Consider the following 15,675-nt stretch of genomic DNA (forward strand, 5'->3'; position numbering starts at 1 on the left):
CTTGCTAAAAATGATGTAAAAAATGTTAGTATTTGATAACTGTATTATACAAGTCAATAATTCAAACACGTGTGTAAAAAAAATTAAAAAAGCTTTTACACGGCCAGCCCGACAAATTTGCAATTTTGCATGCGAGCATGTGCATGGAATAAATAGCTTAAAAATTGCAATTAAATTATAAAGAAATTAAGAAACCGATTGTGTTAAAATAACATTTCAAAAAAAGAAAAAAAAAAGCATGAGTTCTAGTGGCAAAATATATTGTTTCATCCATATAAAGAATTATAGGGAGGACAACATTATTCGAATCCGGATTTTCTAACGGATCTCATATGGATTGTGCTTGTGGCATATATCAAAGATTCACATATGGTTGATTCGGTCTTTGATTTGTAAAATTTATTTAAAATTATGATTGTTTAAGTAACATTTGAGCAATGCATGCTACATGGTTTAGCTAGCAATAATTTATACTCGTATTTATAAAATTAAAATTTTGTATATAAAAAATATACACTCTATATTTATCAGAGTTTTATACGTACGTATGAATTAATATAATTTATGCCTATATTTTTAAAATTTATACAAATAAATTAATAAAATTTATTTATTAAAAATAATTTAATATTTATATTGATCAAATAATAACAAAAAATATTAAAAATGACTAATATTCAAAGAGTTTCCCGTAACATTTTTATGTCTTATTTGGACATATTCATATAAATGTGAATACATCGATAGCACTTAATATAACGTTCTCATAATCATTTTTTTTTTGTTCCACCACTGAATTTGGTTTGACAATTTTCGTGCCAACATATAAATAATAGAGGATAGAATAACTCATTTGCCATGCTTGCACTATTAGGTTTATTATTGCAAGATCGCGATATTTATACATATTGAGGACAGACTAATTATGATGAATTTAATACATATATATTTTGCTTATTTTAAATCTTCACAAGATTTATTATTATGAATTTTATACAATCGTATAATCACAACGATTTTTTTAAATGATTATTCATCCTATTAACATAAAAAATAGTTATTTATATTAATATAATATTATGTAATTGGATATATATATAAAATGATATATTAAAATTTAATTGTTATTAGTTTATTAGAAAGAAAGGAAAAATGTGAAACCATGGGAGTTTATTTTATGGCACTGATTCTCTTGGCCGGATATCTCAAGAATGCAGAAGTTTCAGTTAATGCCTTCTCTCTCTGGTGAGGCCCCTTTGATCAATTACTAGTTTACTACACTACATTAATTATGAAAAATAATTTGATAGCATTTAAACGTGGGGTTGGAGCAAATCCAAATCCAAATCAATTAATAAGTCAACTGTCCGATATTCAGATTAAGTAGTTTTTATAATTATTAATGAAGTAATTTTAAATTTTAATAGTTTCGGACAGCATTGAAGCATTGCCTCCTCCGAAGTCCAAACTATTTTCTCGGAGTTTTCAATTTGTCTAGTTGAATGTACATAAAAAATTAGCATGTGAAAATATTTAATTATATCTTCATAATAATGTGCCAATTAGAATTACAATAAACTAGTATATTAATTAGGCATTATTGATTTAATTTTATATTTATTAAAAATATATAAAAATAATAAAAATAAAATTGAGTAAATAAGTACTAAATTTGTCACTAAAAATTATTTTTTTTAAAAATTAGTCCTTAAATTTTTTTTAAATTAAATTTATCTTTTAAAAGTTTTAAATTAGTTACATTAATCATTATGTCGCTTCTATTGCTGATGGTGTCACAATTTGGTAATGTGACAAACATCATATTAACCACAACTCCACAAGTCTACAATAGATATCTAACGGTTCTAATTGACTTTTTCTTTTTTCTCAAAGTTAGGGTGAAACTCGAATTCGAGATTTTTATGTGAGAATGAAGAGACTATGTCATTTGACTGTTCACATGATAAGTTTACGAAATTAGATTAAATCAATCACAAATTGAGAAGACCTTGAGGCATTAAAATCTTTCAATTTGGGATTAATTTGATATAATTTTATAAACTTATCATGGTAGCAGCCAATTAAAATTACCAGGTGTATACTGTGGTATTACTTAACGTGTCTTATCAATAAATTCTAACATCATCAGCAAAAAAAGTGACAGAAGATAAAACTTCTAAACTCCAAAGAGATAAAAAAAATCAGTTAACAAATTAAGTGAATGGTCAGGGAGAGAATGAGTGAACAAGAGCGAGAGAGAGAGAAACACGAGGGGTGAGAGAAAATATCGCAACAGAATGGATCGAAGTGAGAAAGAGAAACGTCAAACACCAACAAGGTCCAGTTCAAGCAAGACAACATGAGAGGTATGGGATTAACGGAAATGAAGATAGAAATAGGAAAGCGTTGGAGAATTTCAGAAGATTGGAGGAAGGATCATTTACAGTATTTGTTGACAACTTGAAGGAGACCACAATAATCCACTGGTTATGGGACATTTTCAGTAGAGAAGGATACATCGTGGATGTCTTCTTATCACGGAAAATCAGAACGAACACAAAATACAGATTTGCGTTCGTCAAATATGCATACCAGAACCATGCAGAAAGGGAGATTCAAAATATGGATGGTTGGATTGTTAATGGAAGCCAACTGTCAGTGAAGGAGGCGAAGTACAGAAGAAAAGGAATTGTGGAAGAAAGGAAAAATCGGTATCGAAATGGAGATGTCCAACAAGAAAAGGGAATACTTGGGTAAAAAAGACGGTGATTAATCCAAATTCAACCCATGGTAATAAGTCGTATAGAAATGATTTGATGAATCTCTCAAAAGAACTAGAAGTAAAGGAGTTTGATAATATAAGGAACAACATGGAGCCTACGTTGGTAGGAAAAATGCAGGAAAAAATTGACAATCAGATGCTGGAGAAACTGAAAAGGTGCATTATTGGGGAGTCCGTAATACCTTTGAATGCAGATGTAATTATCCCTGGATTGTTCAAGGATTGGCATACTCTAGTTGAAGTAAAGAGCATGGGAAGTTTTAGGATGGTTCTCTACTTTGATTCGGTAGAGAATATGAAGGAGGCACTCAACTCTCCACTTTTACTAAACTATTTCGGTGAAATAAGGAAATGGTCAACGAGTGAGACAAATAGATCGAGGAGAGCATGTTTAGAAATAAGTGGAATGCCACTACATGCATGATGTGATGAAAATTTGTTAAGGATGGCTGCTGTTTGGGGAACTATCATTGGTCAGGAAAATAAGACAATAGTGGAGGATGATTATAGCTCCATGAAGGTCTATGTTGATACTAATTGGATAACCAAAATCTATGATGTTATTATAATGGATACTGAGGGAGTTAAGTTTCTGTTGGGTGTGAAGGATACATGTAAGGCAGTGTCTCAAAGAAGGAAAGAAAGAATTAAGTCTCATATTGGAAATAAACATGTAACGGCAGCCAAGGTAACAGTGAAAAACGAAAAGGAAAGCAACATTCAAAATCAAAGAATGGTTAGTTGTGGAGAAGATGGCCACGTGGGATCAAGTGATGTGGGCCTAGGGAACGTAAATGAATGTCAGGTTATTAATTATGAATACTGTGTAATGGTTCATTGAGAAGTGGAGAGAAACCAGGAGAGAAATTACTATTTTGATATGTAGATAATTCAAGCTCAATGACAAAATGCTTTAAGAATGATAAGCATACTGAAGAGATCATCCAATAAACATAAATGGGGCCTCATTTAAGCTCAAAGGAGTTGAGTAGTCCACCTAAATAGGTAAATAGAGAAAAAATTGATGGCCCAACTAGTAGAAAAGAATGAATCAATCAATGATCCACCAATTCTACCTGAATTTGGAGACCATAGCCCAAACAAAATGGCTGATGAAGTGCATGAGAGAGCCTTGGGGATGATGAAATGATCCAACAAAAAAAAACATACAAGGGCTAAGGAAGATAAAAGGAAGACAAAAGTTAAGAATAAAGAAAAAAGGTGCTTAAACAAAGAATTGAAGAGGGGTGCCTGTCGGGAGAAAAACTCCTAACCGCGTGTGTAGGAGAAGGATGGAAGACCCCGATAAACAATCTGATCATGAAGTGTTCAGTGAAAATGGAGATGTAGAAGATGAAGATATGAAAAATAAAGCAATGAAGGCATGGAAGATAGGATCTCAATTAAAGTTGGATTGCAGTGACGAACAAAAAATAATTGAGCAGTTGAGAAGAGAAATCAGAGGTAAGAGCATAATAGAAGGCATTGAGGTCAAGATAAGAAGTAGAGGAAAAAAGAAGTGGGCTACGAGCTAGGTTGGTGTTGTTAACCTTTTAAAATGGTTATGTTTTGGAATTGTAAAGGTATTAGGAGAAAAGGAAAAATGGGGTGTGTGAAGGAGTTTATTTCGAAATTTTTGTCCATGGTTTTTAGGAATGGTAGAAACGAAGTCTTCAACTATATCTGTTAGCTGCGTTAAGAAGATGCGGGGTCAAGAAGATTTTTGCTGGGATAAGATAGATGCAACTGAATCTGTGGGGGGTATACTCTGTGTGTGGGATACGGAAGCTTTTGCTGAAAGTGGCAGATTAAAGGATAGTGGGTGGATCTGTATATGTGAAAAACTAAAATAATTAGGAAAGGATTTGACAATTATGGTTGTTTATGGTGATCACTCAGTGGTGGAAAGACAAAACTTATGGAAGGAATTGATAGATGTTAAAAACAGTTGTGGGATACCATGTATTGTAATAGGGGATTTTAATGAAGTATTGAACACTGAAGAATGGAATAGTGGTAGAGGTAGTGCGGTGGGCATGTCAAAGTTCAAACAATGGATCCAGGGTATGAACCTTGTTGATTCACCACTGAATGGCAGAAAAATCACTTGGAGGAGAGGAATTCAAGCTAGCCGTCTTGATAGAATTTGTGTAGATCCGAGTTAGATTCAAAATTTTTTTAAATCTACAACAGAGGTGATAAAGTGTTCAAGATCAGATCATGTACCTTTATGTTTGAAGGTGGATGACACTGATTGGGGACCTAAACCTTTCAGGTTGTTGGACATATGATTTTCTTACCCATCATTTATGCCAATGATCGAAAAGGAATGGAACCAGCTCGACAGCATACCAATTCAAGAGAAAATAAAACTACTAAAAAGAAGTATTAGAAAATGGAACAGGGAGGTTTTTGGAAATGTTGATGACCGAATTAAGAAGTTGGAAGAGGAAATGGCTAGAGTGGATTCGAATTTGGAAAGAAATGCAAAGCTAGAGTTAAATTTGGCAAGAAGGAAAGCGCTGGAATGTCAACTAGAATTATGGTACAAGAAAAAAGGTGAGTACTGGAAACAAATGTCTAGAGACAAATATATTTGAGAGATAGATAAAAATACGAAATACTTCTATACCGTGGCAACCATTAGAAACAGAAGAAAGTTGATTTCTGAACTTAGAATTGGAAACAGAGCTATAAGGAACCCTAGGAGAATAAAGCAAGAGGTTAGGAGATTCTATAGAAACTTATACTCACAAGAGGAAGCTCCGGAGATTACTGTTCAAGAAGGGTTGTTGAATAAGATATCATGGGAGCAATCGCAAGAAATGGAGAAAATGCCAACTGATCTTGATAAAATTTAAGAGGCGGTATGGAGTTGTGGATCCACCAAGGCTCCTGGTCCTGATAGATTTAATATGTTCTTCATCAAGAACACGTGAAATATCATCGGAGTCGAGTTCAGTGAATCCGTACTGAACAATTTCAGAACAAGCTACCTCTCAAAGAATCTCAACATGACGAGGATAACCTCGGCTTCAAAAGTGGACGTGCCTTCAGAGATGAAAGACTACATGCCAATTAGTATGATTGAAAGTATCTACAAAGTCATATAAAAAATTCTGATCAAGAGAATGTAGGGAGTTATGAATTGTTTGGTGGGCGAGGTTCAATCAGCGTTTATTCAAGACAGGCAAATCTTGATGGTTCTCTCATCGTATGCGAAACGGTGGCATGGCTGAAAAAAGAAAAGAAAAATGGAGTAATTGTGAAGCTGGACTTCAAGCAAGCGTATGACATGGTAAGGTAGTCGTTTCTAGATCACATCTTGGAAAAAATGGGATTTGGAGTAGTTTGGAGAGGATGGATATAAGGACTTCTCAAAACTGCTGCTATGTCAATTATCATCAATGGTTTACCGTCAAATCCTTTTCCTATGAAGAGAGGACTCAGACAAGGTGACCTTATATCACCTTTTCTTTTTATATTAATGTTAGAGTTAGCAAAGAAAAAAGGTTTCATCAAGTAATTGGAGGTGGGTAAAGATAAAATACTGCTTTTTCATCTCCAATTTGCTGATGATACTATCCTATTTTGTTTGCCGGACAAGGAAACCTTGAGGAACCATAGGAGAATTCTGGCATGTTTTGGTATCATGTTAGGATTAGTAATCAATTATCAGAAGTCTGTGCTTATTCCAATAAATATTTCAGACTCGGAAGCAAGATGTCTAGCCCAAGAATTGAAATGTCCTGTAAGTTGTCTACCAATGAAGTATTTGGGGATTCCACTAGGGGCTAATCCAAGAAGACTTGAAACATGGAAACTAATATTAGACAAAATTGAAAAGAAATTAAGTGAAAATTAGGCTTATTATCAAGGGCAGGAAAGATAACTATGATAAAAGTGGTGGTCAATAACCTACCGCTTTATTATCTGAGTTTGCTCAAATTACCGAAGACGGTGGTGAAAACGATCATCTCTCTTCAATCAGACTTTTTTTGAGGTTCCAAAGATGGAAGGAAGAAGATGCCAACAATAAAGTGGAGTGACATTCAAAAACCAAAGGAGTTTGGCGGTTTGGGGTGGGTGATATCACCATAAAAAATGTGGCATTAATGTTCAAATGGCGGTGGAAGTTTGCAAAGGAAGATTAACTACTAAGAAAAAAGATTGTTATTTCTTGTAATGAGGGACATCTGAAAATTATGTGGTAGAAAGTAGTTTGCTAAAATCGAATGGACCATAGAGAGATATTGTACAAGTGGTAAATGAAGACATTTTTTTTTAAAGAAATAGCAATGAAAGGCTCCAGAATGTGTGTGGGAAATAAGGGTAAGACAAAATTTTAGAAAGATGTTTGGGTGGACAAACGGTGTCTGAAGAATAAGTTTTGAAAGTTGTATTATATTTCTTTGCAAAAATTCAATTTAATCTCAAATTGTGTCTTCTGGTATGATTTGTGTTGGAACTAGAACCTTTTATAGAGAAGATGTTTTTTTGAGTAGGAGAGTAAACACTATGAGAAATTACACACTATTTTACATAATGTTGTTCTTAATGCAGATACTAAAGATGATATTATCTGGTCTCTTTTTGAAGATAGGTGCTTTTTGGTGAAATCATTGATTAGTACCGCCATGAGAGAAAAGTTGCAGGTGGCAAAATCAAGGCATTTTTTGGCAACATTTAGAGAGGAATGGTACTACCTAGAATGGAGATGATGGGGTGATTTGCTTTATTAGGTAAACTAAATACAAAAGAAAAGCTAGCTAGGATTAATATTATAAGTAAAAATGAATCTAAATGTATTCTCTGTAATGCGGATGAAGAGGTTGAAGATCACTTATTTGTGCATTGTAAATTCATTTACAAGTTGTGGTGTTTAGCTTTAATCTTAGAGGGTGTGGTGTGGGTAAGTCCGAGTAGTATTAGAGAGTTCTTTAAAACTTGGTGTGCACAAAAGGGTATAGCCATGGGGTTTAAAAAATTAGTTAATTTTTTCTTTGCAATTATATGGGTGACATGGAGGAGTAGAAATCGTAGAGTCTTTGAGTTGAAAGAAACGAAGGAAAAGGAGGCATGGGAGAAGGTATTGAGTCATTGGAAGGAGTGGGAAAAAGTCTAAAGTAAGAGGTTTGTGTGTACAAAAAATCAAGTGAGTCCAACTCTTTCTCTTCATATACCACAATCGGCTTATAAACTACATTGGTGGTTATGTGTTGAATTTATTCCAGAAAAACAGAGATATGCAGTAAGTGGATATGTTCTTGGTACTAATAATAAGTTGCTGGCCATTGTAAGTGAACTAATATGTGTAGATAACAGGTTAATAGTGGTTGTCCATGGTGTTGAAGTCGTTGTACAATTTGTTATTGAAGAATCATTAGGACAACTTGAGAAACTTGTAATAAGAATTGTAGAAGAAAGTATCATCAAATGGCAAACGGTGGATATTAGGAGTTGCTGAACATAAAATTTTAAAAGAAACAGGCTAAGAAATTTGCTACAAGAGGTCAAAAAACATCGAGTTTATATTGACAAAGCCCAAGAAATTTTCTTCGATTGAGAATTGGAGACAAATAGCAAAAGATAGTGATGAATTCTGTGTGATCTAGTATAACTAGTAATGTGTGTTGTATATAATTTAGTAGCTATAATTTTACATATATAATTAGTCTTCTAGTGTCTTGATGGCAATGCCGAAGAGATACTACGGAAATTAATGAAATGGTTGTGATTTGATTGAGAAAAAATATTTTTTTAGGTGATTAAGTACAATAGGTGTTTAGGAGTTAGTCTTTTTGAGATTATGAGTTGTTTGTAATTTGTCTAAATAATCCTCCTCTTTGGGTCGAAATTTCTAATAATAATAATAATAAAAAAAAATAGAAATGACAAAAAGACTAATGTAATCAATTTAAATTTTTTTAAAAATTAAAAATATTTTTTAAAGCCTAATTTGAGAAACGAATAATCTTTTAAAGACGAAGTTAACTATTTATTCAAATGAAATTAGTTAAGCATAAATAGTATCATTGCTTCGCATCCAAATCTAATGTTTCGCTTTAAATCCCCACTTACAACAACTAAATGGTAATGTCTTGTCATTCTATTAAGCTTTGGAACGTTTCCTTAAGCCTAAGCCTATTGTTTGAACTTCCTTATCCTAAATCCTAGTGTATGTGCATGGTCGAATGGGTGGCAGCATGCATCCTATGCAGATCGAATTTTTGTACCGGTTGAATCTCAATTATATTCAACTAATTCGCAATTTATCTATATATATATATGTTATATACTTATATAAAAATATGTTTTAAGTGGGTCTTGAATTAAGAACCTCTCATTTACTGCAAAAAAATCTTAATTATAAAGCCAAAGTCATCAATAAATGACTTATTATATTTTTTTATATAAAAACCATTTCTATTTAGTAAAAATTATCATCATGTTGTATAATTACAAACTTTCTCTACATCTATTCTTAATATATAAAAGTAGGTACATAGATTTACCCACATTACTTTTAAGTTATTTCTCTTTTTCTACTAACGCCATGTCAGCACCAATGCTTACTTGGCAAAATTTTAGAATCCATCACTCAAATCTTGACAAATCAACTTTTATTTTCACATAAAAAAAACACAAAAAACAACTAAAAAACACAATAAAAACCAACAAATTAACTTTTTTCAAATCAATCCTTATTTCTAAAACAATAAAAACACACATTTACCCCAACAAAAAGCTCTCAAAACCAGAGAGCTTATTACCTTTCTCAAACCCTCACCCTCTTAGCACCTCTTCCTACCAAGATCCAGTTTCCGGTCCCATGAGCCATTGTTTTTTTCTCAAAACAAATTGTACATCGCGATGTCCATCTCTAGCGGAGCCGCATTGTATAAATTGCAGAAACCAGGACAAACTCCATTCCTCCTCTTGCGGTTTCCCTGCCAGAGCTCGATTCTGGGTCTCAGAACGTCACCATTCGACGCCGCGCCAACGTAGGAAATTTGTCCCAAATATCTTTTTAAAGATTTTCAACTTTGCTGTCTACTCTTCTCATTGTTCAATATCATTTTCAATAACCCTATTTATTTGTTATAAATAATATTTTAATTGTGAACTCATTGCAAGTAGCACAAGTTTATGTATTCCTCTCTTGTTAACGGTTCTGTCCAACAGTCACAACCAAAATTAATGTGCATTTAAAATTATTGCTCCCTATATACTATCGATTGCAATATTTAATCATTAAATTGTAAATTATTATTTTACATGTGGAGTACTTCTTCCACAATTTACATTTACGTGTTCCTCTTTTTCAAATTGTTATTCCACATGTGCAGTATTGCTTCCACAATTTACTTGGAATGGATTATCATTCTTTGACCATGTCTTATTCTCTTTGTTGTAGAAGGATTTGCAGTGGTAATGACAGTCCGAAAGAATTAATACCCAAAATTGCTAGATGAAAATCAACCAATCACTATTTAGTAAAATGTTTTAAAAAAATAAAAACAAAAAACTCTTATATATTATTATTCAATTGAAACATCAAGTACTAATTAAATGAAATAAACATACATTAAAAGTGTCATAATAATAATAAATATAAAAAATTTCAGTTACAAATATTCAAATTCTACAATTTATATGTATTAAGACTCTTACTACTCTTCATTTCCTAATCTCTTATACTAATTGTCAAAAATTTCTTAAATTTAATATAACATTTTTATATATTTTTCATTCTCATTCATTTATTTTTTTCATTATTTACAAACAAAAAAACTGTAAAAAAGACAAAGTAGTGTAGCCATTAATGTAAATCGAAAAATGAAAAAAAAAATACAGTTTTGTATAATTCTAATATAAATAACCTATATCTTTTAAAAATAAATAAATTCAAAATCTATTTATAATATGTTCTCTAAAATATTTTTAATATAACATTTATTAAAATATACTATATAGTATAAATAATCTACCTCTTCGCGTATTGCGCGGATCTTACTCTAATTATTTTCAATTTTATCTATGAACAATGTACTTGTAACATCATAGAGAACAAAACGTTTCTTCTCCATTATAATAGTTTTCTTTTTTTTTTTTTGGTCAAATTCGATGTGAATAATTTGTTCGCTATTTGTTTATATTTAGTTACGTCACTAGAGATTCAAACCCAAAATTTCTATGCGGAGAAGAAAGACAAATGCCACATGAGCTACAACTTATTAACAATTACTTCACTATTACTTGAAAGCGATTATAAGATTTCATGATACATATCAAATAACAATTTTATATCTATAGAATAATATAAAAAATCATTTCAATATAAAATATTATAAATTTATAACTCATAATTTTTTTGGCATTGTTTCTACCCCAATAAATTTACTGTTAGTCTTTATAATTTTTCAAACAAGTTCTTACAATTTAAAAGTATAGAGCAATACAATTATTACAACATCACATGTTAGGTTGTGCTCAAGAATGAAGCCAATATTGGCTTTTTATCAGTTTATGTGGGGAAGTAGCTATAATTCGTCATGATTTTTGCCCTCTACAATGGTTACATCATGGTGATGTTTTAGAAGGTAAGTAGCAGCCAATGATGCATGAAGGGAAGCACCATAAGGAAGTGCATCTTCATTGACTGTGAAATATGGTGAATGTATTAATGGAAGCCTTTCACTTGAATCATTCTGCATTCCAAGAAAAAAGAAGTAGCCAGGTATAACCTCTTGATAGAATGCAAAGTCTTCTGCTGCCATCACTGGTGGCATTTCCATAACTTTATTGGTTCCAAGCAAACTCCCTGCAACATTCTGGAAATGTTTATGCAATCCGCCGTCGTTTATAACAGCAGGATAGAAAGGTTTCTTTTCCTGAAAGAAGTCGACTGTTGCGTTGCACCTCTGTACTGCAGCTTGCCCTACAATAACCTGCATATGATTCACGAATCGGTCTTAGCTCAAGAGGTGAAGATTGCCTCATACTTATAAACTAGGTTTAATTATTCTGTTGGTCTCAATTAGGTCTCTATATTTTTTTTCCTTTCAATTGGGTCCTTACACTGTTTTTAATTTTGTAATCATGCATTTTCATACAAAAAACGTTAAAATTAACTGAATATTTCTTCGTAAATTGAAGGTATTCATAACTAAAAATCTAACTAGATCTTTGACCGCATGCATTTTGGGAGAAATATTCGGTTAATTTTAACGTTTTCGGTATGAAAATGCATAATTACAAAATTAAAAGCAGTGTAGGGACCCAATTAAAAAGAAAAAAAATATAGGGACCTAATTGAAAATTTGGTAAGACTGTAGGGATCAACAGAGTAATTAAACCTATAAACTACCTAGAGACTATATTTTTGAGAGATGTGGGACTTGTAACGCAGTTTACGAGATTTTAGTGAGCCAGGAATTATGCATCCATACACTATGAAGAAATGAAACCTACCACACAGAAATCAGCATGATGGGAATGGTATCAGAATATCAGTGTTTGTTGATTATTGCACAGAATTACAATATAGATAGGGTATTAGAGAAACCACTCAACCCATATTATTCTAACAAATGATCAAAGACCCCCTAATGGATATTAGCATAATCCCCCAAAATTTGTGTAGTTTATGTATCTATTTGCAGTGAAGTTGACTATTGTTTTGTATGACAACTGCATATATAAAGCTTGTGCAGCATTTATATGGTTCTTGACTGTTTGTTATTGCATGAATGTTACAGTAGAGATTATGATGTATGTAACAAAAATAGTGATCATTAACATTGGATAATGTCATGCATATAAATGATTTATTCTTTGACATGACATACCTGCTCAATGCGCTGTTTCAGCTGCTTGAAACTTTCTTTTGAGAAAGTTCGGAAGGTGCCCCCAATAGTGACAGAATCTGGGATAACGTTGAATGCATCGCCTCCTTGGAATTTCGCAACCGTCACAACCTATGGGGAGATGCTTTATATCAGTAAGACAAAGAGCAAGGTTGTCATACACAAGAAAAACCTTTCAGGAAATAAAACTAATGTATCCAACAATCACTAATCATCACTCTGGAAAATAAGAGTTTATGAGCAGAAGTGAATGCAAACTTCCAAAAGATCTAGATTTGTCTTGCTCTATCTCATTTTTCCGTTGACATTGCCATTAAATCTTTGCCTAAAAGATCTATCCATCATCTTTGTGATCTAGACATTTATTTAGCAGGACTGGTAAAAGAGAAGTAGTAAATTATGTGGTTCTCTGCTTGCTCGATCAGGATCGAAACAGGGTAAACCGGTAAGTATTCTAGTTCTTTATCTTTTCTCTAATTTTTTCCGATCCATTTTAACAAGGAGACAGTGGATTATTTGACTGGCAAAATGTAAAGAACATATTATTTATAGTGAAAAACTAGGATCAAAAACTTCAATCTAAGGGCAATATGCAGGGGAAAATGAAGAAAACAACTGACTTACCTGGGAATCAAGAGGATCGGATTCACGAGATACAAGGTGCTGTAAGCTAACAATCACATTAGCAGCAGCCAATATAGGGTCTATAGAATGTTGAGGAATAGCTGCATGACCCCCCTTTCCGCTAATCGTCGCTTGAAATCGGCCACTTGCTGCCATTATTGCACCAGACCTTGAGGCGACTTCACCTACACGATAGTTAGGCATCACATGCAATCCAAAGATGGCAGAAACATTTTCTAAAGCTCCAGCTTCTATGATCCTTTTAGCACCTGCACCTCCTTCCTCTGCTGGTTGGAAAACAAGAACAACAGTTCCCTGTGTAGAAAACAAAATAATGAGTCCATCAAAAGGTCCAAATTACAAAACAATACGAATTCAGAAAATAGTAGCAGATATGGGTGACACTCATCACAGTAGTAGAATGTAAAGATGACAAACTTTTTTCCCTTTTGTTTTTCCTTTTTCTCCCTTCTAGATTATGTTCTAAGAGCAAATACAAAGAAATGAATACTTTGACATGATTTAAGATGTATGGCAGATGATAGATATTATAATTTACAAATGCTGGTGACATAGAATTAAACTTATAATGCAACCCTGCATAGTAAACTTAACTTTTTCAAAATTTTCAGAACCTATTTATATTATATAAAGTTGATACCAAGTTATTATAAAATGAGCTTCTGTCATATTACTCTTTCTAATTGTGCATGTCAGCAATTTTTAGATGTCAATAATCAACTCAAAGAAAGAAGAAAATATGTTCTCATCATGCCCTTGTCTTCTCTGTTCCAATATATGAATTTGCTTATGTTGGTGCCATTTTGCATGTAGGTGCATCAAGAAAACTTGTGGCATTCTTGAAAACTTGAAAACTTAGCTACTACACCTTTCTTAAATTGTCAATTTAATTATACCTCTATCTATTGCTGTGTTTTATGTTGGTGATGTTAAATTAAAGTCATTAACATAATAAAATATTCTTTGCATAAAAGAACATAATTACAGTACAGTAACCAAATAGTGAATTTTATAAATAAAATGAAAAAATTACATGTTCATTCAAACATCAATTTAACATATTTTCTAGTCAATCTCCAAACAAGGTAGGACCTTTTAAAATATTAGACCTTCATTATTATACAAATCTATGTATATAGTCTAATTTGTTTAGCTATCCACATCACTTGGGTCTAAATAGTCTAATTAATCATAATTTGGCATCAATTCCATATGCTAGAAACCAGAAACAGAAGCCATAATTGATTTTGACACAACCAGAAGTACAAAAATAAAACTAACACATAACCATTAAAGGAAAACAAAAGAGTTCTGATAAGCAGTTAAGGAATCTACTAATAGAAAAAATTTCAAACCTATATTGTAATCAATGCATAACAAAGTTAATTTATTTTTAACCAACCTTGGAAAAGGATAAGCTAAGGAAGAAAATAGCATTATGCCGAAAAGGAAAATGAAATTAATAAATCCAATATAAAGAAACAAACCTGTATCTCTTTTTCATGCTGTTTGAGAATCTTTGCAGCACCAAGAACCATAGCAGTGTGAGCATCATGGCCACAAGCATGCATCTTTCCATCTACTTTACTCTTGTGCTCCCACTCCACCATTTCCTAAGGTTACATACACCAACAATCAATAAGTCAATGACATAGACATAGAAGAAATAGTGTCAATAGCATAAAAAATATGTATAAAAAAACACTATTATTCTGACTTCTATTGTTCTAACAACAATAATCCTAAATAAGTATTATTTTAAATTCAAACAACAATAACCCAGGATAGAATAGAACCCTCTATGATTACTATACCTCATTTCACTGCTTAACATGAAGAATATGAGAATAAATTACTACAGTAATATAAGTAAAGAACATATTTTGAATCAATATGAATGTAATGTAACCTGCATAGGAAGAGCATCAATGTCAGCTCTTAAAGCAACAAAAGGAGGTTTTCGAGTTCCAATGTATCCAATAACACCGGTTTCAGCAACTGGATGCTTATATGAAATTCCCAATTTGTCCAACTCTTCTGTTATGACCTCACTCGTCTTAAATTCCTCATATTGCAATTCTGGGTACTCATGAATCTTCCTTCTGATATTCACCATCCAATCGAAAGTTTCAGGCTTTTTGGCAAAATCGAGAAACCTGGTGGGGAGTGTTGATGATGAGAGTTGTTCTGAAGCTGAGGAGGAGGGTGTTGCGGCAACAAAGACATGGAGGATGATGATGATGGAGAGAAAGAACAAAGTGAAGGAAGCCATTGGCACTCTCTTAGTGTCTACTGAGTGGGAGTGGGAGTGGAAGTGAGAGTGAGATAGCAAAAGTGAAAATGGGAAATTTTTTTTTTTTTTTCCAAAGATAGGTAGAT

General features: G+C 32.6%; 1 protein-coding gene across 1 annotated transcript; it reads right to left on the reverse strand.

Annotated features, from left to right (window-relative positions):
* Positions 1-11,115: 11,115 nt before the first annotated feature.
* Positions 11,116-15,665, reverse strand: LOC127739578 (IAA-amino acid hydrolase ILR1-like 4). Its single transcript, XM_016083058.2, has 5 exons — positions 15,206-15,665; positions 14,784-14,909; positions 13,276-13,590; positions 12,634-12,762; positions 11,116-11,733 (listed from the first exon to the last, which is right to left on the reverse strand). The coding sequence occupies exons 1-5, from the start codon at positions 15,566-15,568 to the stop codon at positions 11,326-11,328; spliced, it is 1,341 nt and encodes a 446-aa protein (XP_015938544.1). The 5' UTR covers positions 15,569-15,665; the 3' UTR covers positions 11,116-11,325.
* Between the last annotated feature and the right edge of the window lie 10 nt (positions 15,666-15,675).

This window comes from Arachis duranensis, chromosome 9 (assembly GCF_000817695.3).
Source record: "Arachis duranensis cultivar V14167 chromosome 9, aradu.V14167.gnm2.J7QH, whole genome shotgun sequence".
Taxonomy (NCBI): Eukaryota; Viridiplantae; Streptophyta; class Magnoliopsida; order Fabales; family Fabaceae; genus Arachis; species Arachis duranensis.

What these genes read in the sequence shown, in the direction of transcription:
- LOC127739578 (XM_016083058.2), bottom strand. Translation starts at nt 15,568, where the DNA reads ATGGCTTCCTTCACTTTGTTCTTTCTCTCCATCATCATCATCCTCCAT. An exon ending in TTGATGCTCTTCCTATGCAG is followed by an intron (nt 14,910 to 15,205) that starts GTTACATTACAT and finishes ATGTAACCTTAG; the next exon opens with GAAATGGTGGAGTGGGAGCA. An exon ending in TGAAACAGCGCATTGAGCAG is followed by an intron (nt 11,734 to 12,633) that starts GTATGTCATGTC and finishes AATCATATGCAG; the next exon opens with GTTATTGTAGGGCAAGCTGC.